We start from the raw sequence: 23,637 nt of genomic DNA, 5'->3' as shown, positions 1-23,637 counted from the left end.
CTCCACTGTATAAAAAAATACTGTCTGCTGATTTGTCAGCATCAGTAAACATTGTTTGAAAACTGTTTTTTGCCCACAATAAATAGTGCTGGGGGGGGGGGGGGTGGTTTCACAAATAAATGTTAGACTGGTCTTTAGTGTTAAACCAGGGTGAAAGTAATTTTGCTGCTAGATTAGTCTACACATTTTAGACAATTTTAAACCAAAAAAAGTTAGCCACCCTGTCTCTTGGCTTACTAAGATCCATGGTATTCAGGTGAATTTAGACTTTTTATTTTTTTTAGAATTGATCTAAAGTCTGACTAGCAGTTAGATCTAAAGTCAAAGTCTATCTTTGGGAAAGCAGCCCCTGGAGTTTTGTTCTCCAAGTCAAGTATTGAGCCTACTTACTCTCTCTCCTTCTCAGTGAGCCTGTCAGTGATGGTGTCCTTGATGGAGGAGCGTGAACCCTTGTGGATCACAGGATACCGAAGTGGGATCTGCAGGAAGCACGAGATCATCAGGACCAGGTGCGACGTGTATCCCAGGGCGACTGCCACACTCCCATCATCCTTTGCTGCAGGACACAAAGTAAAAAAAAAAGTTCCGGTAACTACAAATTAGATAAGTGTTGTTGAGCAGAGCAGAAATGGTCTACGTGTTATTCCATCAATTACCTTTTTAGGTAATCTACATCAACACACCAACCAAAGCCTCTAATCTAATGCAAAATAAATTCAAAACAATAGCATTTTAATCACCCAAAAGTCAGAATTTTATTATACCAAGAACTTCAAAGCACAGTCAGCAAAGTCTGTTTTGTTTGGACTTTCACTTTCATTACATGGAAAAAGAAATTGTGTTGACATACACCATGTCCACATCTTGTGAAACCAAACAAAAATGTATAAACACCAAACTGAAGATAGTTTAGTAACAAAGTATCCACAGGAAGAGGAAGAGCAGTTTCTATTCATGTGGGATGGGGTTTTTGACAGCGATACAAAATGTGGCACAGCACACAATGTACCAAAAAACATTGGTTGCAGTGGGATACCGAGTCTCTTTCAGATATGAGCTTGAGAAGCAAAAGCATCACGTCTAACTATTCCCTCAGAGTCCAAATAACTCTTAGGGTCGAAAACTGGATGCCTTTGTGAACATTTCGACAGCAAACCATCTCCCTTTAAATACGAGGAATGGTTTCAAGACAACACACTAAGTGGTTTCACATTCTCAAACAGGACACTGCTTCAGGCGAAGACTAAAAATCACCATGGTTTTTATCTTAATGTGCTGAAATAACAGACTATGGCAACAGTGAATGGTATAGTCCTCGGCTCACATTGTGTTGTTTAACAGAGAAAACCTGCTTTGTATTACTATTTTTACTGCATTTTCTAGTCCATACTGTAGCGACACAAGCACCTGGAGTAAACAGCTTGCTGGTCTCTGGTGCATTTGGAATGCTACATGCTAACAGGAATATGAGGTCAGCTAAAGGACCCCTTAGGGTGCAGGTGAAGACTGATGATATCTTCTTGTCAGGCTGAGTTGACAAGGTAAGCTTTGTGAAATGAAGGGCCCTAGCAGAGCGCCACTCTGCTCCACTCTGCTCCATTCTGAACCACAGTAGGATTAGGACTCCAACTAACCCTGACCCTGGTCTCTAATGTTGAACATCCTCCCCTGTAGGCCTTTTTAAACTGACCTCGACGCCCCATTTGAGACTTGATTAGGATTTTTCTAGGGCAGACCTCACACGAGTGGGAGCAGGGGTGAGCAATGGGGTAAAATTGAGGCACAAAACTAGAGCTGGGATCTTCAAGGAATGGTCCATTATTAATTCATAAAAAGAAAATATTTTCTCTAAATCATATGAAGCTAAAAGACCTAAGGAATCCATTGCTCCCAAGCAGGTCACGCGCTCCAAAGTTAGGTGACATTTTGTCGAGGAAAATGGCGTGGCCATTGTTAAAGGGGTCCCTTAGATGCTGACCTCAACATATCTGAAAGAAAATGCAACTCAATACTCACTGAATGTAGATTCTTAATAGCTGCACTCTGTTGTTAACTGCTGTAGTGTGTTCGTGCTAAATAAAAAGAACATAAATACAACTGATGTGGGGTCAAATTGATATTGAATCAAATTGATTCAAATCAAGACCTTGTGAGTTGGAATCGAGTGATACCCCGTCCTGGGGTGAACGCATGCTTCTCCATCCTTTTCTTTCTAAGGTCCCTGGGTGTCGTACTGTCCTTTGAAAGATACCTTATGGTCTCAGAGGTGGTGTTAGAGGGTGAATATTAATGGCTACTGGGATTGCATGACAGTTGTTCTATATTTCAGGAGGACAAATGTAGTTAGCAGCAAATGCACGAGGATGATCTCTGTTAGGCCTTTTATCTTCTGCCACGGCACATGCTCAGTTGTTTACTCACTGCTAGGTGTCCACCTATGCAGGACAGGGAAGCAGAAGCAGACACAGGCCGCCACCTTATGGGAACAAGTGATTGCTGCAAACACAGATTGGCTGGCTGTCACTACTGTGCACTCCACTGTGCTTTTAAAAGATGTTAACAGGTGGAGTGTGACAGCAGGGAGCGGAGGAGATTGGGAGCGGTATTTTTGAATGATGGCTTCAGAGGCCTGCTGGGTCTCACCAGCTGTGAGGAAGGGGAGCTGGAGAATGTTGAGTGGACAGTGGCGAGTGTGTTCCCAGTATTAGACAAATGCTGCAGACCAAAGCTAACCAGTCATCTGAGCTATTGAGAGGTCATGAAGTCATCAAGTTTCCCCTCGCTGTGACAGCAAACCCCATCTATCACGACACATACAGCTTGACCCTTATTCTAACCCGCCACACCAACATGATAACAAGGGCTTTGTGGCTGAAACTGCCTGCTGACAAAACATGTGTTAGTCTTCTGTGGCCTAATACTGTGTCCTTGATATTAAACCCTGTGGTTATTGTGGCTGTGTCTCATTGAGGTGGTGGAGCCAGTTACAAAAGCATCTTGTGACGAGACCTTATAAGATTGTGGTAGACTGAATAACTCCTCCATCAGCATCCAATAAGAGATCAGAAAGGCAAAGTGTTCAAAAAACAGAAGAATGCAAACCAACCTATTTCCTAGTCTGTCTGCCTGCTGTGCCCAGCCCACATGACTGGCTCCAAACTCCTAACCTCTTCTTTATTTAACGTTTCCAAGGGCCCTATTTAAAAGATCAATAACGTGGGGTCTAAAGTGCATGGTGCAAGTGCTTTTAGGACACTTTCCGTTGCACTTTGCTAGTTAAACGGTTCATTATATTGGCGCAATGTAAGGTGTACAGGGAAAAGGGATTGTACACCCATCAGCTCGCAGATGCGCGCAAGGTAATTTGCTACTTACCCAATGTGGGCGCTGGGAATAAATTGACAACTGCGTCAATCTAAAGCTAGCAATGACAGCTGCTCCGTGTGCCAGGTGTAATAAAGATCTCTAAGAGTCCAAATTCTTTTTTTTTTTTTCTTATGTTCCAGTTTTTTGGTCATTATGGCGCTTTCTCCCTCCTCTTTGTTAGCACTATGCATATGCAATATGACCAAAATCTCATATCATGATAAGGGTCATTTCCTATCCTGATAATGATACATATCACTATATAGCACATTTTCAATTATTATTGAATTGAATTATTGAATTATATATATATATATATATATATATTCATTCGTTTGGATTAATGTAGGCTATCAATACAGGTGAACTGCAAACTACATTTCCTCATGCATTCCTGGACTATTTATTATTTTTAATTTCCCTACGAACGTGTTGAGATAAATAATAAATCAATGTATTTTGTTTGTATCTTTCTTTGACAACAGCTCACGGTATATTTAAAACTATAGTTTCACGTTCACTGTCCTGTTAGACTGTCAGACTAATGACACAGCTGCAATTTATTAATTCTACTTGGTCACTGCAGCCTGTGTAGGAGTCACACACAGAGCGTGTTTGTTGTGCGCCTGGTGTGTGTAGACTGGTCTGTGTGTGTGTTACAGTTGTTTCCTGCCGATTTAATGAGAGAGAGACACAGTCTATGACCCCCTGTAATAACGCGCTGAGAGACCCCTTCGGCTCACTTTATCTTCACACACCCCTCAGCCTGTAAAGTGATGATTCATAACACTGTGAGATAAAGGATAGAGTAAAATATGAAACAATAAACATTTTTCTATCATCATACGATACATCATATCGCACAGTCCTACTTTGAATTACAGAAACACTTGCTCAAAATGTATAAATTAATATTTTCTGTTTTATCTACTGAGCAGAAAGTAGAGGAATACAAACAAAAACACTCCCAGGAAGGTTTGCGCGGGTGCATGGTGGAAAATGATTACGTTGGTGCTCAATCATTGCCAACTCATCTCACACACAATGTCGTAGGCAAGACATGTTGCTATGTTGGGATTGTTATTGTATGGAACTGGCCAGAGTTAAGAGGAATGACAACCTTTCCCAGCTAGTAAAACTATCGATGATACAATTATGTCATTATGTCTTTTATGCATGAAAATGACATACCGGTAATTATATAATTATGTCATTTATGCACGTTAAAGACTGTAATACCTAATTACCTAATTGCCATGTAAAGTCATGCATAGATACTGTATCTATGAGAGCATAAGCCCTCAAATTGGTTGCTATTCACTTAACATTTACATATAAGCAAAGGCATTAAAGCAAAGGCAAAACAATTGTTCAGCATGCCCTACCACAAACTATCCTCCTGTTACCATGAAACACACAAGCAGGCACAGAAAAAATTACCTTGAAAGTCTTCAGAGTTTGGCAGCTTCACTCCGCAGATGACATAATCGGACTGATTAGCCTGTGAATTTAAATAAGAAGTTTCATATTAAAGACAATGATCAGACGAAGAAACGGACCCAGACAAGACAAAACTGTGTAGAGCGAAACAGGCAGAGGCACTTGCTCTAATCATTCCATCGTTGTCTAGATGTGTCAGCATTATAAATATTTTGTTTGTATGCCAACATATTATAGAAAATAGATGAAGTGTAATATTACTAGCAGAGAGGGTTGCCATGATTAGTCCTCATTATCAATGGCGTTGAAAATTTTTCAATATTTTGAACAAATGCATCCTTTTTTAAATTGTCTAAACGCTTTAATTCATTTTTATTAGTTTCCTCTTTATTCATTCCGTACAGAAATGGTGGTGTTGATGAGCGTTGTGGTTAATATTTCACACACCAATGAATATCCTCTGCTGTCGTGTTTCACCAAGTGCCAAAATACAAGGGCAAAGATGTCTGCCACTGCATGCCCACAGCAGTGTGTGTCTTATAATAAACAGCTGCTACATGGACCAGTGACGCTGCTGCTCTCTGTGTGGGCATCAACTGAGCAGAGGAGACACAGGTGGAGTGAACATAGCACTGTCAGCACCAGTTAAAAGGCTCGGTATTGAATGACACGAGTACCGACGGGTTGTTTTGGAAGAAGGAAACGGGGAACAAGGCAACAAGCAAGCCAGCTTTAAAAGTGTTGCATTTAATTTTGAAATAAGTGCTGTGTTGGATATAAGTTATGCTGATGTGATCAGTGGAAACTTCTTTTATTTGAGAAGGAGTGGTGGTAGAATGGGCTAGGCCTGGTTCACCAAAAACTGAATAACAAGACCTCTTTTGTCATTTTAGTCTTTTTTATTTTTTATCATCTTGCAGTTGTCACTTTGAACCCACAGTTTTGCATTTGAATGTAAACATTTGTTTACATTTTGTTTTGTGCTGCAACATACAATGACATACAGTTGGTGCAAATAAAATGAGCTTTAATTAAAGGGTCAATTCAATCTTTTGGAGGAAAAATAAGATTAATTGATCAAATTTAGATCAATCGACTAATCAATAGCATTGTTTATAGTTTAGTTGACAGATTAATAGTAGTTAGTGATCTCATGATCTCATGGGCCATTCCTTCATAGTAACCACATAACACAAACTATCTGCACCCTTTGTGCTTGATCAAAGCCTTGGTTCTGTAACCAGATAATTCTTTGCAGTTGCCTGGTCAACAATGCACCGTGCAGCAGTGTACCATCAGGTTCAACTCACCACATCAATGGGGTAGATGTAGGAGAGCTCTGAGAGGAGCTGACGACAGCGGAAGGTGAGCTGGGCGTTGGACTTGAGGAACTGCTCTCTGGTGGGACAAAACCAAAGACAAGGACGACACAGTGAGTAGCCAGCTGGCAGAAGGAGACAGAAGCTGTAGATATGAGTGGGGGACAGTGGGAGTGGTACGGCAAAGGATCGACTGGAGAAAGAGCAGAGATGATATTGTAGGGCAGTGCAGTTGAAAGTGATGGGAGGAAGTGGAAATGAGTAATAGAAATCATCCAGGCTAGTTACTGCTCCACAGGGACCCACTGTGAGGTGTAAAGGTAATTAAAGTTGATGGACATAGAGAGTTTATATATGCAGCATAATGATGTGTGAAAGCGGCTTAATGTTGGGCCTTGTATAGATCAGTGAGCCGGTTTAGTGCAATGTAACTTGAACAAAAATCATTTTGTATTCATATCAGGACAGTCATTTCTAGTTGTGCAGGTCATCTGTGCAGGCTGGGGGACATGTGGCAATTAGGACCTGTGAAAAGTGGTGAAGTCAGAATGTTTGGCTAACAATGACAAGTACTGGGCTCTGACCTCAGGAAGTGTGTGTGTATAGTTTATTGTTTTTAGGGGTGATGTTTGCTTTGACACTTCTTGTTGCTTTAACAAATGTAACCTACTATGTGAAACAAGGGCCGGGTTCTGCTCGAAAAGTAGAGGTTTCAGGGTTCCCACACCTTCTTAAATATCAAATTCAAGGACTTTTCAAGGACTTTTCAGGCCCAATTCCCTTAAAATCAAGGATCAAACATGGCATAGTTTGAGTCATGGATCAAGGTTAATTACTGTTACATCACCAAGAATTTTTATATTGACAGCAAGCAGACTGTGGAAGACACATGCAGACAGGAGAACTTAAGTTTGAAAAAATAAGATAAGAACGTTCAATGACTCATGTCAACTTATGTCAACTTATGTCGATTTTTAAAAACTTTCAAGGCCTTTTTCCCCCCTCAACTTCACCAATGCGTTTATACGCTACGTTCTCCGACCACAAATGTGTTCATTCCTGATCCAAAACAAAAAAAGTGGACCATCATAGAGATGTACTCAAATACTGATATCTAATACCTGATCACTTCAGACTTCAGGAGAAAAAAAATAATTGGCCTGATTTCCCCCGTTTCTACAACTCCAGGGTGTTCTAGAAATAGAATGACTAGTGGAAACCCAATGTGCTCGTTTACAGGGATTCCTGTTCATGGGAGTGGATGTTGAAATTGTGTCAAATAATGTATAGGTGCTGCAGAAAAACAAATTCCCTGTTAAGGTTGATTTATAGTGGAACGTGAGCTCTACGCAGAGCCTACGCCCATCGTGAACATTCAAACTTGTATAATGGTGTGTCTGCATCGCTCTGCAATAACACTGCTGGCTGGGGGATTTTTAATACGAAGTTCCTTTGTGTAATTCCGAAGCAACTTCTTAAGAAGTACCATACTTAAACTGAATGGAAAATGTTTGGGTTACTTTTACTGAATTCTCTGAGCTTGTCCGGCAACTGAGAGATACGGACGAGGGAATGCATTTAAAATACTTTCCAATGGGGCAGGTAAATTTGACGATTTGGTTTCGTACGCTGCAGCTATTTATCTCACATCAGTGTACGCACAATAGGCCTATACTGTATACGTCTCTACTCATCCAACAGTAACATAATATCACAGAGGAAGCTGTGCAGTGAGTGCAGGGAATTTAAAGGCTACGGATGTAAAGGCGCCTTTATGGAAAACAAGACAATGTATGCAATCTAGTTATTGAGTTGTGTGAAACCCACTCCAAATGTAAAACATCTTTTACATCGGCTAAAAAGAGTAAATGTAATGTGGCTCTTCCAGGAAGTGTGCACAGCTATTCCTGTGACTGCTTATGTCTGAGTAACAGACGATCGGCTGCTTTGTAGGACTGCTGTGTGGGTGCTCCACAATACTTACAGCACTACTTGTGGGTAATAGCCCATCATTTCATGCAGATAAAAGGGGATTTTCGGGGGTAAATGGTTATTGAATGTGATGTACCCTCCCATCCATGATCCTCGCCTTACACATGAATTTCCTATTTGGCTTTGCCTGTGGTTAGCAGTCTCTTATCATTTCCCTTTCCCAGTGGTCCTCTGCTTCATGAAAGAGGACAGATATTGTTGTGTAAAGATCATTTGATCTGAAACTCATTCATACAGCAGGTCTTGCCTCATCTGAGTGGTTAAGGTGCAAGCCCTTCACAAATTTCTACACATGCAAATATACTTTGTGTTAATGTACATGTCTTCACCTAAGTGAAATTATCAATACAACAATCTTAAAATATTCCATTATAACTAAAAGGCCTGCTCTCAAAATCTGTTTGCAGACATTACATTAATATTGGGGGGTGGGGGGGGGGGGGTGGAGAGATGACAAATGGAAAGGAAAGAAAAAAAACTATCTACCCAAATTTGTGTACAGTTTTTTTTTTTTTTACTTTTTCCGGGTTTTATTTTATTTATATTAGATGTTTGATCATTTTTCTTTCCTCAGACAGTCCTCTAAATGAAACCATCTGGAAAATTTAGAGGGGAAATCCATGGTGTCGAGGGACCCAACACTGCTTTATTAAAAGTGTTCATAAGCTAGAAAGATTGGTAACCACTGGTTCAACCTTTAACAAGGCACTGTATTTCAGAAGCTTAGCATGTGTTTTTGTTCATCATAATTTCCCTCTGAAATGTACTGAATAGAAGTATAAAGGAGCGTAATAGAAATAGTGAGAATATAAAGATTGTACTGTAAAGAAAGTACAGTACTTGAGTAGTACTTTGTTACTTTCAACCACTGGGGACCAAAGTTGAGTTGATTTAACAACTCAGGTAGGCTACTGGGATTTAGAGAGGCCAAATAAAGTCCTTATACGTTTTCAAAAAGCACCCTCAACTCAACAACTACAGCTAAAACAACTTAAAATACTATAACTAACGGATGATTTTGAGTCCAATTTAGTGATGTCAGCTGTTAAACAGCAGCCGTGAAATATTAAACAGGAATGTGGAAAGGCTGAAAAAAGTGTGCATGGTCATCCTCAGCATAACTTTTCCCTAGCTGAAAGTTTAAAAAAAGAAGTTCAATAAAAAAGAAACATTTCCATGAAAAAACATCAACAACACAGATATTTCCAAAGAATGGATGTTAGGCAGATGTGCAAGTGTCAGGGTTAATTTCCTGTTTGCTCGGTCTCTTGGCCCCTGCTGGCCTTCCTGGGGCTCTGGTTTACCCTCTCTGGCTGCCAGGTACTTCTCAGACAAACAAAGCTGTATCCAGGGTCGGCACCCGTCGAACACATCTGCCCGCAGGCCAAGGCAAACACAGGGCACTAGGCTTTTTAGCACAATGTGCAAACTCTCCGCTGAGAACACATAAATAGGCCGCGCCAGCCATAAAAACATCACCTTGTTTTTGAAAGAGCAAGGTGGGAGGCAGGGAGCAGGGTGTAGTCCCATTACAATTCAACGTGATTGAGCAACAGGTTGTGTCACATCATTTAGCGGGCTCTGGGTAATGTCTGACGGGGATAAATGCAGTTAAAAAGTGTGTTTGCTATGCAGACATAAAGCAATAGCCAAATTACAGGTTCACACATACCTCTTGGCAGTGCATTCCTTCTGCAACTTGGTTAAGGATTCTTTCTCCTCCTTCAGACCCTCGTGCTGAGTGGAGAACGCTTCCTCTGAAAGACAGAAAGAAAAAAAGTAAATTATCAGGTGTGTGTGCAAGTGTGTGTGTGTGTTCTGTTCTGCGACATCTGAACAGCCAGGTGGGCCTGTGTTTGGTTGGCTGCCATCCACTGTTAAAGTTATGCAAGATCAAACAGTTTTTTTGATCGGGGCAAAACCATTTCCTTTTGACATCACATAAACCAGACAACATATGTATGCAAATTACAGGATTTGTCAGACACTGTAAATACAGAGCTGGGCAAATAAATATAAATCTTACAGATAAGGGGGACAGTGATGATACAGCCTGTGGAAGTTGTGTAACTGCAGTATTGGCAACCTCACAATACCTCAGTGTAGCACAACCGGAAAGAAGCAAAGTATAATTTCAGGTTGTAACAGAATATTTCTGTAATCTGTGTTCGTACAGCCTCACATGTGGTGGGATGGTAGACAAATGCAACGGAGACATGACTTATGGTTCCACTTGGTTTAAATAAACAAGAGGTTTGACTATCTGACACACATGAACACAGAAAAGTATATTAAATACCGTGTTATTTCATTATACGTTTTTCTATTTAAATGTCTAATTGGTTCTGTTTTGCTGCATTGTTGCATACAATCCCCACTGTAAGTAAGTAGGTAGACAGCACAGTGATTCAGAATAACCACACCACATGTTTGCTCCAGAATTTTCCCCTCACTCCAGAATAAATAGAAGAAGGTTAATTTAGCTTCCTGTCTTTGTTTGAAGCTGAAAATGGAAAATGCATATGGACAACTGTACAGTATGTGCTTTGTGATAATAATGAAAACACTTTGGATTGCTGTCCAAATTAAAAACTCAAGAGTCTCAAAGGATCGCGAGACTGACCATCAGGTGCAACAACTAAAGGACTGTTGTACCACGCCATGGTGGTGAAGAGAGAGCAGAGCCACAAAGCAAAGCTCTTAATGCCAAAAATCACATGTGCTTTATGCTCAGACTGTGAATATAAACATCAGTAATGAGGTTTCTCCCTGAGGTGGCTGGCCTCACTCTTAATGACAAAGGAAAGAGCTGTAGGAGCCATGTAGGAGGACCTTGTCAAGTCACTGCTCCTCCACAGTACGGTGAACCAAAAGAGGTGGCATGGCTAAAGATAAGAATACTTTAATAGTGCCTGTACATAGTGTTCAGAGTTAAATGATAGGGCTTCATGATCCCTCAGGAAGAACAGGAGTAGGTTATTGAGGACAGGAACACATCAGGTCTTGGGGAGTACTACTACTGTCAAAAATCAGATGATGAAGCCTTGCGTGGCTCCAGAGGGAGCTGCACAAAGTCAGATAAATTGCAAAACAATGAGGCCAAACTCGTACGCTGCTGAAAACTTGTAACAAGGAGTCATGGTGGAGATAAAGAAACGATCCAAAGCCTGGTGTTATAATAACATTAGAGTTTTCCTTTGAAAAGCCTGAAAATCTAAACAAAAAGAAAGCTGTACAAATATTCTTTAATTTCTTCATTCTGTGATGTGCTCTACTTCAAATCATGCATCTTCTCTTACAGTATGAAGGTATGTGTTTGAAAACACCATCAGCACTGACAGACTGAAAATGCAAAAGTTAAATAAAAAGTCCAGGGTAAATTAAGATAATGATAACTGCAAAATGATATGGGGCGTGTGCATCATTTGACTCCGTCGTAGTTTTCTTTTGTGCCCAGAGTGTTGTGCTGTGAATAAATCTGTAATTAATGCCAACATGAGACTTTTGTTTTCTGTAGCCTTATATTTTTTTTTACCTCCTACACTACTTTGGTAGCGTGTTGCTGCTGTCAGCTTCACTGTGTGCCATTGAGGTTTAACGCAGTTGGTTCTGCCCATTTGGAAGCTGTACTGCCTCCCGTTGCCCTCGGGTACAATGAGCTCTGTGCCTTAATCATTTTAAACAGATTGTACAATTTTTTTGCCCAGTTCTCTGTAGTTTTTACCTGTTGGCGGGACGCATAGCTGCACAGAGAGAGAGAGAGGCGTCTAAAAATAGACCTGAGCTGAGCACTTCAATAGGATATAATGGTTGGACTCTGACGCAGGGATCCCATGACAGTTGTGTCACACCTATGTAGTTTAGCCAATGTTGTTTTTTTATTGTCAGTGGATGATTTTTAAATACTGCAGAGAGGAACCATAGAAGAAGAAGAGCTTTATGATTTCTGTGGCATAGATGACGTTTTCTTGTGTTTTCAAACACGGCATCGACAGAAGTAGAAGGATGCATAAGAGAGAGAGGAATAGATAAGAGGAACCACACGGAACAGTGCCTGATGATTCCCGCTTTTTCCAATTTTGCAGAATTTTCGGTTCTGATACCTGTCCTACATCTTGATAAGCTACCCTTGTGTTTACCTGCATTATTCACAAGAAATTATTTGACAATGTATGAAGTCTGTATGAAAAAAAAAAGTCAGCAGAAAAGGTGGCGGAAAAGTGAGTTTTGAGCACAATAATCACATTTTTAATCACATACTTCCACTCACATCCACGCTGCTCAAACTGACACCATGAGGGTGGAAAAAGAGATGCCTTGACGGAGACAGAGGGAGGGGGAAATAGAGGTACTCAGAGGCATCTCCATCAGATTAGCAAGAAAGACGGATAGTGTCAGACAGAGATCAGCCTGGCCATCTCTCTGTTGTGAGGCCTGTGTTGCGCTCTTGCTTTCATGTAAAGCCCAGCTTTGTCCTATCTACAGTGGGTACGGAAAGTATTCAGACCCCCTTAAATTTTTTACTCTTTGTTAAATTGCAGCCATGTGCTAAAATCATTTAAGTTCATTTTTTTCCTCATTAATGTACACACAGCACCCCATATTGACAGAAAAACACAGAATTGTAGACATTTTTACAGATTTATTAAAAAAGAAAAACTGAAATATCACATGGACATAAGTATTCAGACCCTTTGCTCAGTATTGAGTGGAAGCACCCTTTTGAGCTAATACAGCCGTGAGTCTTCTTGGGAATGATGCAACTAGTTTTTCACACCTGGATTTGGGGATCCTCTGCCATTCCTCCTTGCAGATCCTCTCCAGTTCTGTCAGGTTGGATGGTGAACGTTGGTGGACAGCCATTTTGAGGTCTCTCCAGAGATGCTCAATTGGGTTCAAGTCAGGGCTCTGGCTGGGCCATTCAAGAACAGTCACAGAGTAGTTCCGAAGCCACTCCTTCGTCATTTTAGCTGTGTGCTTAGGGTCATTGTCTTGTTGGAAGGTGAACCGTCGACCCAGTCTGAGGTCCATGGCACTCTGGAAAAGGTTTTCGTCCAGGATATCTCTGTACTTGGCCGCATTCATCTTTCCTTCAATTGCAACCAGTCGTCCTGTCCCTGCAGCTGCAAAACACCCCCACAGCATGATGCTCCCACCACCACACTTGACTGTAGGGATGGTGTTGGGCAGGTGATGAGCGGTGCCTGGTTTTCTCCACACATACCGCTTAGAATTAAGGCCAAAAAGTTCTATCTTTGTCTCATCAGACCAGAGAATCTTATTTATCATAGTCTGGGAGTCCTTCATGTGTTTTTTGGCAAATTCTATGCGGGCTTTCATGTGTCTTACTCTGAGGAGAGGCTTCCGTCGGGCCACTCTGCCATAAAGCCCTGACTGGTGGAGGGCTGCAGTGATGGTTGACTTTCTTGAACTTTCTCCCATCTCCTCACTGCATCTCTGGAGTTCAGCCACTGTGATCTTTGGGTTCTTCTTTACCTCTCTCACCAAGGCTCTTCTCCCCCGATTGCTCAGTTTGGTTGGACGGCCAGCTCTTGGAAGAGTTCTTGTCATCCCATACGTCTTCCATTTAAGGATTATGGAGGCCACTGTGCTCTTGGGAACTTTAAGTGCAGCAGAAATTTTTTTGTATCCATGGCCAGATCTGTGCCTTGCCACAATTCTGTCTCTGAGCTCTTCAGGCAGTTCCTTCGACCTCATGATTCTCATCTGCTCTGACATGCACTGTGAGCTGTAAGGTCTTATATAGACAGGTGTGTGGCTTCCTTAATCAAGTCCAATCATTAGAATTAAACACAGCTGGACTCCAATGAAGGTGTAGAACCATCTCATGGATGATCAGAAGAAATGGACAGTACCTGAGGTAAATATACAAGTGTCACAGCAAAGGGTCTGAATACTTATGTCCATGTGATATTTCAGTTTTTCTTTTTTAATAAATCTGTAAAAATGTCTACAATTCTGTGTTTTTCTGTCAATATGGGGTGCTGTGTGTACATTAAAAGGAAAAAAAATGAACTTAAATGATTTTAGCACATGGCTGCAATTTAACAAAGAGTAAAAAATTTAAGGGGGTCTGAATACTTTCCGTACCCACTGTATATAACCTTTTTTAATCAGTTTGTGCAATTTTGCCAATGTTGCGGTGTGGCTGGTCTTCTCGCCGTTTTACTCTCAGCAGACTGTTTAGGATGTTGTCTCTTGGGGGGGTTGAAAAGGTTCGTTGTGTTATCATCCGATGTGCGCACCTTGTGTGACTGTGTGGCAGCTTTGGGCATAAGGCAAAGGCCTCTGTGATGAAGGCGCTGCCTCCTTGTTAAACACATTAGGAGTCCGCTGGTGCAGGGGAAATATTCCTTTTTCTAGGGGCATATTTTACAGTTTATTCCACACATTCTGTGAATAAGTGTGGACAGACAGCGTCCATGCAACGTGGTAGTCTGACACCGTGGTTTCGTTTTCATTTTCTGATGAGAAATCCTTGTCACTGCCTGTTGTTCGCTATGATTGGTTGATTTGCCGTGTTTTTAGGTCGGGCATGAGACTTGGCTAATGGGAAAAAAACCTGAGCAGAACGTAGAGCAGCAGTGGATAGAATTTGCCCTGTAGACGATACTACGATCTCTCTGCTTTGGCAGAACATCAACACGTTCTAAACCTAATATCGTAAGTCGCCCAACCCTACTGCAACACCGCAGATGGTTTAAGGCAGGAGTGCCCAAATTCGGTCCTGGAGGGCCACTGTCCCACATGTTTCAGGTTTCTCTCTGCTCCAACACACCTGATTCTAACGATGTGCTCATTATCAAGCAGCTGAAGCTTGTCAAAGGTTTGGAAATCATTAGAGTCAGGTGTGTTAGAGCAGAGAGAAATCTAAAACATGCAGGGCAGTGGCCTTCCAGGACCGGAATGGGGCACCCCTGGGTTTAAGGGTTTGTTCAGGCTGGCCTGACCTTAGTCTCTGTGGAAGAATTGGAGTGTTCTTGGACTGGGCGAGGTGTTCCTAAAGACATTAAAAGTTACACTGATCCTTGAGAGCATCAGTGTCACTCACATGACACTCAACGGCACAGAGACTCCAAGTGGATTCATGACATAAACAGCTCCAACACTGGACACCTGTTCTGTGTGTCATTTTATAAAGGTGTGAAAGTTTAAGCTAAAGCTTTCTTGTAACAATTCTTTTTTTAATCAGTAACTTGTGAGTTTACACTTAAAAGAAAAGAGTTTTGTATACAAATTACACAAAATACAATACTGAAGCTATTGAGAAACAGTTTTCATGAATTACACAGCAAAATGTTCATAAGAAAATCCCACACACGGACACAATAAAACGGTGCCTATAGTCTGGTTCACATTAAAAACTGTAAATGATCTTACAGTTTAATAGAAAGCATTGTGGTGTTTAGTTTTAATTTACAACATCATTACCCAGGGACCTTCAATCCATGCAGCAGCCAATGCAGCTGTATAAAATGATGAAAATGTTTTAAAAATGGCATATAGAGTAACACTAGCAACTCAAACCAGAACCACAAAGTCCCATAACCCATGAAATGAGCTGAAGAGCCCAGTTGAAGGGTTTCAAAGGAGTTCAGTAACAATGAAGATGTTAAGGAGACCACATTGAATGCTGCATGTTGGAAAACAACTGGAAAGAACATGCCTTTGTTTCCAACCAGTGTCAGAAATGCACAAATGCCCCAAGAAATCTCACAATTCCCCATAAAACGTGATAATGTGGCAAAAATAATAATTATAATATTTATTGAACAGTTTAGGCCAATATGCTAATCATACATTAAAGGAATATTTTCACATTTTAAACCAGCCCTGTGTCATGGCAGTGTGGGCATGTGTGCAGATGAAGAGTGTTCGGCTTTCCTCCATCTGCCAGGCAATGCAAAACGTATCATTCGGAGGAATTCTGTGGATGCACCAATGCTCCGATTCTCCAGACACCATTCAACTACACGTATGCCAACATTCCCATGGCACAGAGCTAGATTTAAATCAGCAAAATATCTCTTATGGCCATCTTTCTCATTTTCATTAAATTCCTTTAATTGCCATTCCCATCTTTAACACACACTCACACAAACAAAGCTATTCTTGGAAATGTCTTCTTAACCATAGATCATTTTCACATTGCCTAAGGTCCCAACAGACTATTTAATCCTTGAAAATCATGCTTGCTCTCAATGGCCTTCCTGTTAAATAAAGGTTTCATGACAAACAGAATTTCAATGTACTGATTTAATAGTATACTTTTTCTTTACTCATGCTGGCACAAGGTGGTGTTTACTGTCTGCATTTTTTTCATTATGTCTTTCATAATCTGGGCTCATTTCACATTAAACAGCAACTTTATGCACTAAATACTATTTTTTGAATTGCCCAAGAAATGTTGAAAAGGCCCAGATTATGTAGAGAGTGAGGGTAAAGCTGCCCCCCAAATGCTTTCAAATGTCCTACACAGTTTCATACCAAAACAAGCCATCAGAACAGACTTGTAAGGCTCATTGTGCTATATGAGGGAAAGTTTGGGCTGCAACATTAGGGGGGGGGGGGGGGGGGGGGGGTTAACAAAAAAGTAAGAAAAATATATAAAGACATCCTAGTAAGTCATTACACAGTGTTGGACTGCAGTAGCCGCCAACCCTTATCCTCAGTCAAGATGGCAGCAAGCTGAAGGATGTAAATGTGTAAAGCTGCTGCTAAAGGAGCCCTAATGATGATAGCTTCAATATGAGACCCTTTCTCTGAGGTGACAAATACCTTCTCACACCATACCTTCACAAAACTGTGTTCCTGAAACCCAACTACTGACATTTATTGGTCAGGAGCCCTGGCTGTGTTACAGAGCGTGAGAATAACTACTGTTACTAAGTACAATAAACGCCGTTCACAGACCTGATTTATATCATCTGCTCAAGGTGGAAGGAGGAAAATTAGACTGGAGGAAATTGTGACAAGAGTGTGACCCCACCAAAACCAAACCCATTAATTCTGGGAGGAGGAAAGAAAGACTTTTATTTTAAATTCACAGCCGTTACGAAGGAAAAAAAAAAAATGGTCATGCCCATATGTTATGGATCGTGTGAAAGACATGCAGTGAACTCAACCTTAGTATGCGTGCATTTGCAGGAGCAGTGAAAAACAACAGCTTTTCTCAAGCCTACACTCCTGCTATGATTTCCCTGCCATTACTGTAAATCAGCGGGCATTGAACAGCTAGTCGTTAACCTGTCAACAGGATGATACCGATTGCTGATGTTTTTTATTGCTTATTATGCCAACGCCGTCCACTATGGCAAAGGGAGAGCACATACACATGAACAGGCAACAGCAAGTCTGAAACAACATTCTAATAGTTACACAGACACCCTTTCATATCATCTTTATCTGCTATCTCACATGTAGATGCACACACCTGCAAAACCCCAACTGTATGTTTAGGTTTTCTGGGCCAATTGTTTTGAGAGAGGGCAGGTTGATAAAAGTCACTTGCTAATGGGCCCTAGGACTGTGTGAGAGATGGGAAGACCACACATCCAGGTACAGATGAGATCCTAAAGAACGTGACCAAGAATGGAGATAAACAGTCCAAGTCGGGATACCCTCTGGGGATGTATAACATAGCAATGTACTTACACACACCGTAAAAGTGTCAATAAAACGTACAAAGAAACCTGTATCTAATAAACAGAGGAATGTGTGAAAATTCAACAAATGAAACACTTGCTTCTAATTGAATCAACATTCGCTTAGCCACCGGCTTCTATGATGAGCAATATTGAATGGGACTTAATGTGATTCTTCAAGTTTGAAGCCAATAGAGTCCCGAGAGGAAAGTTCCAAAATTAAATTTAAGCTACAATTGATAAAATCATATGCGTCTCGAGAATGAAAGATGAGATCAGATGAAACAAACACGTTGCGGTGCCAATCTAAATACAATCAGACACAAAATCAGCTGCTGTATGAAATAGTGTAAACACCTGTCTCCGAGAGCATCCTGTCTGTAATTAATGCAGGGCTTTTTCCGATTGGGAAACAAATGAATACGTGCAGGCTGATTAGAAGAGCTAAACAACAAGCTGGATGTACAGCATAGCGCTGCAGCATATGGCTTTTAGCTTTTGAGTTATGAGTCTGGAGGAAAAAAACGACAAGATTTTTTTAGAAAGCCCAATTCAGCTACAGCATTTCAATCTATCCTAAAATACCGTTTCCGTCTTTAACCAGCTGAAGGGATTTTTTTCTTCTGTTTCTTAATAAGCACTTGTCCTGTCTGGAAAAAAGCCATCAATGAGCTGCCGAGAAGGAGAGCAGTGAGTTCTTTTGGCTGTAGACGAAGTGGTGACAGGTAAATAGGCAGAGGATTAACGGCCTTTTTTCTTTTTTCTTTAAAGAATCGCAACACAAAGGAAACTTCTCCCCGAGCCCCTCTCTCTTTGTGTGAGTCTGTTTGTAATGTCTGGATGCATGTGCATCATACTCATCATCATTACTGATCCTCTCCTCAGGTTGGTGGCTCAGTGAGGTGCCCCTGCTGAGAGGGAAGAGCAAGCTGACACAAGGCTCCAATAGAAAGCACCAGTGCTGATGACACAGGAGCCGATATATATATATGGCCTTTTTCCATACAACGGTCAGCTAAGCTCGGCTCGGCTCGAGCCCAGTGCATTAAGGGGTTTGCATTCCCAATACAAGAAGGCTATCGAGGTGTTTCTTCAGTGGCTATGGCTTTATAGTAGTTCTGTGTATTTTGACCGTCTTTGTATTTTAGTTTCATAAAATGTACCTGAATTCACATGTAGGACTAAAGACGTTCCTGTTCTGATATTGCAGTGTCTGCTGTTTCTTTGTGGTCAAAGAGTGGCTGCCAAACGCTGGATTTCCTTCCCCATACATTTTTCACAATAAAAGTCTTCATGATATATTTTTAAAGTTTTTATAGTGAAGCAGCAAGATCAGGAAATGTTGGGTTTCCATCTGCAGTAAAACAACTCCGATAGGGGTGAACGTGCGGGGAGGGCACACAATGCCAAAGCAGTGCTGCTTTCCCCCTATCCCAGTATGATGAGCCTGTGTAGCCAGACCTTTAAAGTCCACTGTGCTGTGAAGATAGCTCTGTTAATGCAAGACTAGAAGAATCATGACACCACTAGTATGCATACCTTTGTAGCATGTGTGTTTACATGTGTCAACCCAAGCTTCACTAACACTGCCTTTTTATTTCCCTATGAAAAGTACCAGGCAGCAATAAAACTGGCCTCAGCTCTTTGACATCAGAGTCAGGAGCTACAGACTTCACAGGGTTAAATAAATGACACCACTGCACAAACACTGTTGCTTTATTGGCCTGGCACAGGCTGCAGAAACCACAGGAATGGCTCTATACACTGTACATTATGGGTACATATACGCGTGTGTTGAGTGACTCCAATCCTGGAGCTGGGAGCGTGACACAAGTTTCCTGTATGTGACAACACTCTGCTGCTGTTGTAAGACAGCACTGAAACCTTCACCAATGTGATTCAAATTGCAGTTTTCCATTCAATAAAATCACAAGTTGAAAGTCACAGTTAGGACATATTATGAACAGTATTTCAATAACTGAATTTGATATGTGCTGTCAGAATCCATCATCCAATGAAGTCTTTAACTTGCCTTTTCCATAACTGCTGACAAAATAAGAAGTCAAACATGGAAAAATTAACCAAATAATTATTTTAATTAACTGATGATATTCATTTTAGGTAAGGGTACTTGAATTAACTGTAGAGAGATGGAACTGAAAATATTACAAAGGGTATAATAAAGAAATCAGTTGAATTTATTTATTTCAATAAGCTGAATTGAAAGGAATTTGCCGTATCTTTCTAACTAAAACTTAAATCGAAAACTATCCCGGCAAGGCCTGTGCTTTTTGTAGACAACATGAAAGTCAATCTGTGTCATAACAACATCCTCTATTCTCTATTAGACAGGGACACTGGTTTGGCATTTGGTGGCTGGTGTGATCCCTTTACACATGGTAAATGGACTTGTACAAGAATAAAACTTGTAGTTTGGTGCTAAACAGGCACATCGATCACGTGTTGTATGGGCAGTCATTTGCTTTACCTTTCTTCTGAAGCTGTGCCCTCTCTTTCTGCCGCACGTCTATCTCTCTGCCAAGAGCCTTCCTCTGCCGCTGCAGTTCACTTCGCAGCACGGCTATACGCAGCTGCATACACTCTCGCTCTTTTTTCTGCAAACAGAAGAGAATGATCAGGAGAGAAGGTTAATATGGGTCACAGAAATGTTAAATGGTTATTACTAATGAATTCTTATTCTAAGGACCCCTAATTTCCTACTAGCTCCCCGAAAAACAAGCTATGTTCCCATGTCACATTATTTTAATGCACATCTACTGAGCTAATTCTCACCGTCAATAATCCAGAATCCACTGTCAACTAATAACAAGAAAATTTAAGGACTTGGCTATTCAGAACATCTCACTGAGCCCTGAGACCAGTGTTACAAGTGAAAAGGTTCAGTAACGAGGCACAGTGACTAGCACAAGCAGAAGCGCGACTATTTGGTATTTTCATTTTCCTATGTGGTATTTTGGTGGCCAGCACGGAGCCTGCAGTCCACAAATGGAAGGAGAGGAACATACACATTCAACTGTGCAAAGCCAGTTGGTATTTTCGTGGAAATGAGGTCTTAGATGTTGCGATGAGAACAGGTGTCTCAGTACATAACTTCACTGACAGCCACACTGGTTTATCAAAAAGAGCCAACATGTATGAGAATATGATAGTCCAAGTAAATACACACAAACTCTCTCCAGTCTTCAACTAGTAGATTCAATAAAGTCAGCATCGAAAATGTTACATTTACTGCGGTTAAGGTAGGAACAGTGGTTAAGCAGTCTGAATGTATCATCATGTACAAATCTCATTAGAAGTAATTCTCACAAAAATGTCTCTTATCCATATCGGATTCCTACTACTAAGACTAACGCCCCACACACAGAGAAACAGTGCATAGGCAAATGTGTGGAAGCACATAAACCCGAGTGAGAGACCGCGATAAAATCCATCAACTCCAGATGAGTGTCTGTCTTTATCTCTGTACCCACAACTCTCGGCTGGCGTCTCTCTCACCACATGCTCCCTGACCAGCATCAGCATCAGAGTGTAGTCATTAGTCAACATTTGCCCTCTCTATAGGGTGTCCCTTCATCGAGCTTCATGTCTCTATCTGGTAGAGAGGGGGAGCCTGCAGTGGGCTAACCATCTAACGAGGAACAGCACGAGGGATTCATGGACTGATGGATGTGGAGTTGGAGGTTAACAGAAATATACAATGAAAAATGATAACTTGGAAAGTACAGATAGGGCAAATTCAAAACACGCAAAGAGCGATTTAAGAGGTGGCGTCTGGGGACTATGTGGATAATGACAAAGAATTGCACATGGGGATTGAACAGAGAATGACACAGATAATGATGAGTTGAGAGGGAGAGAGCTTTCTGGCAGGATAACAGAGATCAGCCCTGTTATTCATTCTGTAGTTTGCAAGCAGGGACTGATGTATCACACACACACACATACACTTAGATAGTCATCATGAACTGGATCAGAGGAAACACAGATACGCTTCATGTTGAAGACTTCTGAGGGCTTTGTAGCGAAAACAGAGAGGGCTATCAGTCGCAGCGAGAGAGAAGACTGATAGAACCTCCATCCCTTCAATGTGTCGCTCCCTGATGCTTGCATGTTAACCACCACTGGCTTTGGCACGAACCATGAGCCTCCTACACTTTCACTGGGCGACATAGTTGACAAGTGGGTCAGAGCCATGTCAGTGTGTGTGTGTGTGTGTGTGTGTGTGTGTGTGTGTGTGTGTGTGTGTGTGTATGTGTGTGTGTGTGTGTGTGTGTGTGTGAGAGAGAGACTGTAACCGACCACCAGGGCTCGTCTGACTCCTACTGAACATCAAACAGCAGTGCGTCAGCTGAGTAAATAAGCAGAAGGCATGGGGGTGGGGGGCATGTTATAACCATGCAGATTAATGGCAGAGTGTGGGTGAGAGGGTGAAAGGGCCATGCGCTGGGGTTGGTGGCCTCCACTGTGTCCCCCTTTGATCCACGCTCACTGTGAAGCGCACAGAAGGATAGTACTGAGCTCTCCAAAGGCAAAGAGGGAAACCCTTAGAACAGCCACACAATGCTCCACTCACTCTTGTTGGGGTTTTTGAACTGAAAAGGTGGAGGACGAGGATTATGTGATTTATTAGCTGATGTGAGCTCTGAAAAGGGTTTCAAGGAATGTTTCACTGAGGGGGAAATATCAGAGACAAGATTTTGAAAGGGATCCTTTGTGGCAAAAGAATGGAGCCTCAATGTTTTTGCAGGAAGGCTTGAAAAGGCTATAGTAGAGCTACTTTAATAGGTAGGGTGAAGGTCTTGGGAAAGGAACAAAAAAATGAGCCATATCAAAAGCCGATGAAAGCATGATGGAAAGCAACAGCTGTAACAGCTGTCTAAAGAGGCACTCTAAAGAGACACTAAAAACCTTTAAATCTGGTATGTACATACACAACACACACTCTCCCATAGGTTTGAAACAGTGGGTGGATGCAAAAATATCCCAGCTGGTTTTTTTTCAAAGGGCAAACCTACCTGGAGGATAAAAACACCAAAGTGTCACTGCAGAAGAAACGGGTGCTTTTGAAGTGAATGTTTACAATAAACACAATGTCAGACCTGAGATCAGGGCAACGTTTTCACAGCTGTGTGGCTGCCAATTCCAAAAATGTGAAATACGCTTTCTTGCTTTTGCTGTGGATCCTCCTAGTTGAGGATATGACAGGAGGTGGAAACATAAACAGTGGATTTTGGTCACAGCGTTATCATTTAGGCAGCTAGGATATTGCTCTCCCCACTTTTCAGTTGAGCCTTCAAAGTAAAATATACAATAGCTGCCCAAAGGGTATAATTCAATCTTACACTACGTTACATTAAAATTACACCTGGGGATTTGGTTGCTATAAGCTCTTAAATCTCATTGCTAACACTAGTCTGCTGATGATTGTTATGAGTGTAGAAGCCAATAGGCCTGTTATTGCTGATCGCAGCAATTACTGCTCCCTGCTGAACAATCTTTAATCTCAAACTGCACCTCATCTGTACACGTCTTCTCAAAATGTGTATTTCTACAATCACATTAGCTGATGATACAACAATGCCGACTGCTAATGAAAACAAGCAATAAGGGGCCTAAATACTGCCCCTGATTTAAAGGTGAGTTGCTGAGGAGTTGGAATGTGTGACTACGCTCACCCGCTCTGTGCAGGTTGCTGTCGTCCTCAGCTTTTCCTCGATCTCCTTCCCAATCTTCTGCACAGTCACTTGGGTCTGCTTGATGGCTCTCTGGGCTGTGTGAAGCCTGCAGGAAGAGGAGAACACAGAGTCACCATCCAGATCATTGTCTGGAACCAC

General features: G+C 41.5%; 1 protein-coding gene across 1 annotated transcript in view; it reads right to left on the bottom strand.

Annotated features, from left to right (window-relative positions):
- uvrag (UV radiation resistance associated gene) overlaps positions 1-23,637 on the bottom strand; it is a 99,058-nt gene that overhangs the window by 53,230 nt on the left and 22,191 nt on the right. The window contains exons 7-12 of the mRNA XM_083926634.1: positions 23,479-23,584; positions 20,271-20,397; positions 9,790-9,874; positions 6,117-6,204; positions 4,807-4,867; positions 391-556 (exon numbers count right to left, since the gene is read on the bottom strand). Coding sequence (XP_083782760.1) covers positions 391-556; positions 4,807-4,867; positions 6,117-6,204; positions 9,790-9,874; positions 20,271-20,397; positions 23,479-23,584 — 633 coding nt within the window. The remainder of the gene's footprint in view (positions 1-390; positions 557-4,806; positions 4,868-6,116; positions 6,205-9,789; positions 9,875-20,270; positions 20,398-23,478; positions 23,585-23,637) is intronic.

Source organism: Echiichthys vipera, assembly GCF_963691815.1.
Source record: "Echiichthys vipera genome assembly, chromosome: 14".
NCBI classification, from domain to species: Eukaryota; Metazoa; Chordata; class Actinopteri; order Perciformes; family Trachinidae; genus Echiichthys; species Echiichthys vipera.
The sequence above is the reverse complement of the archived record's forward strand: the minus strand, read 5'-3'. Positions and strand labels throughout refer to the sequence as shown.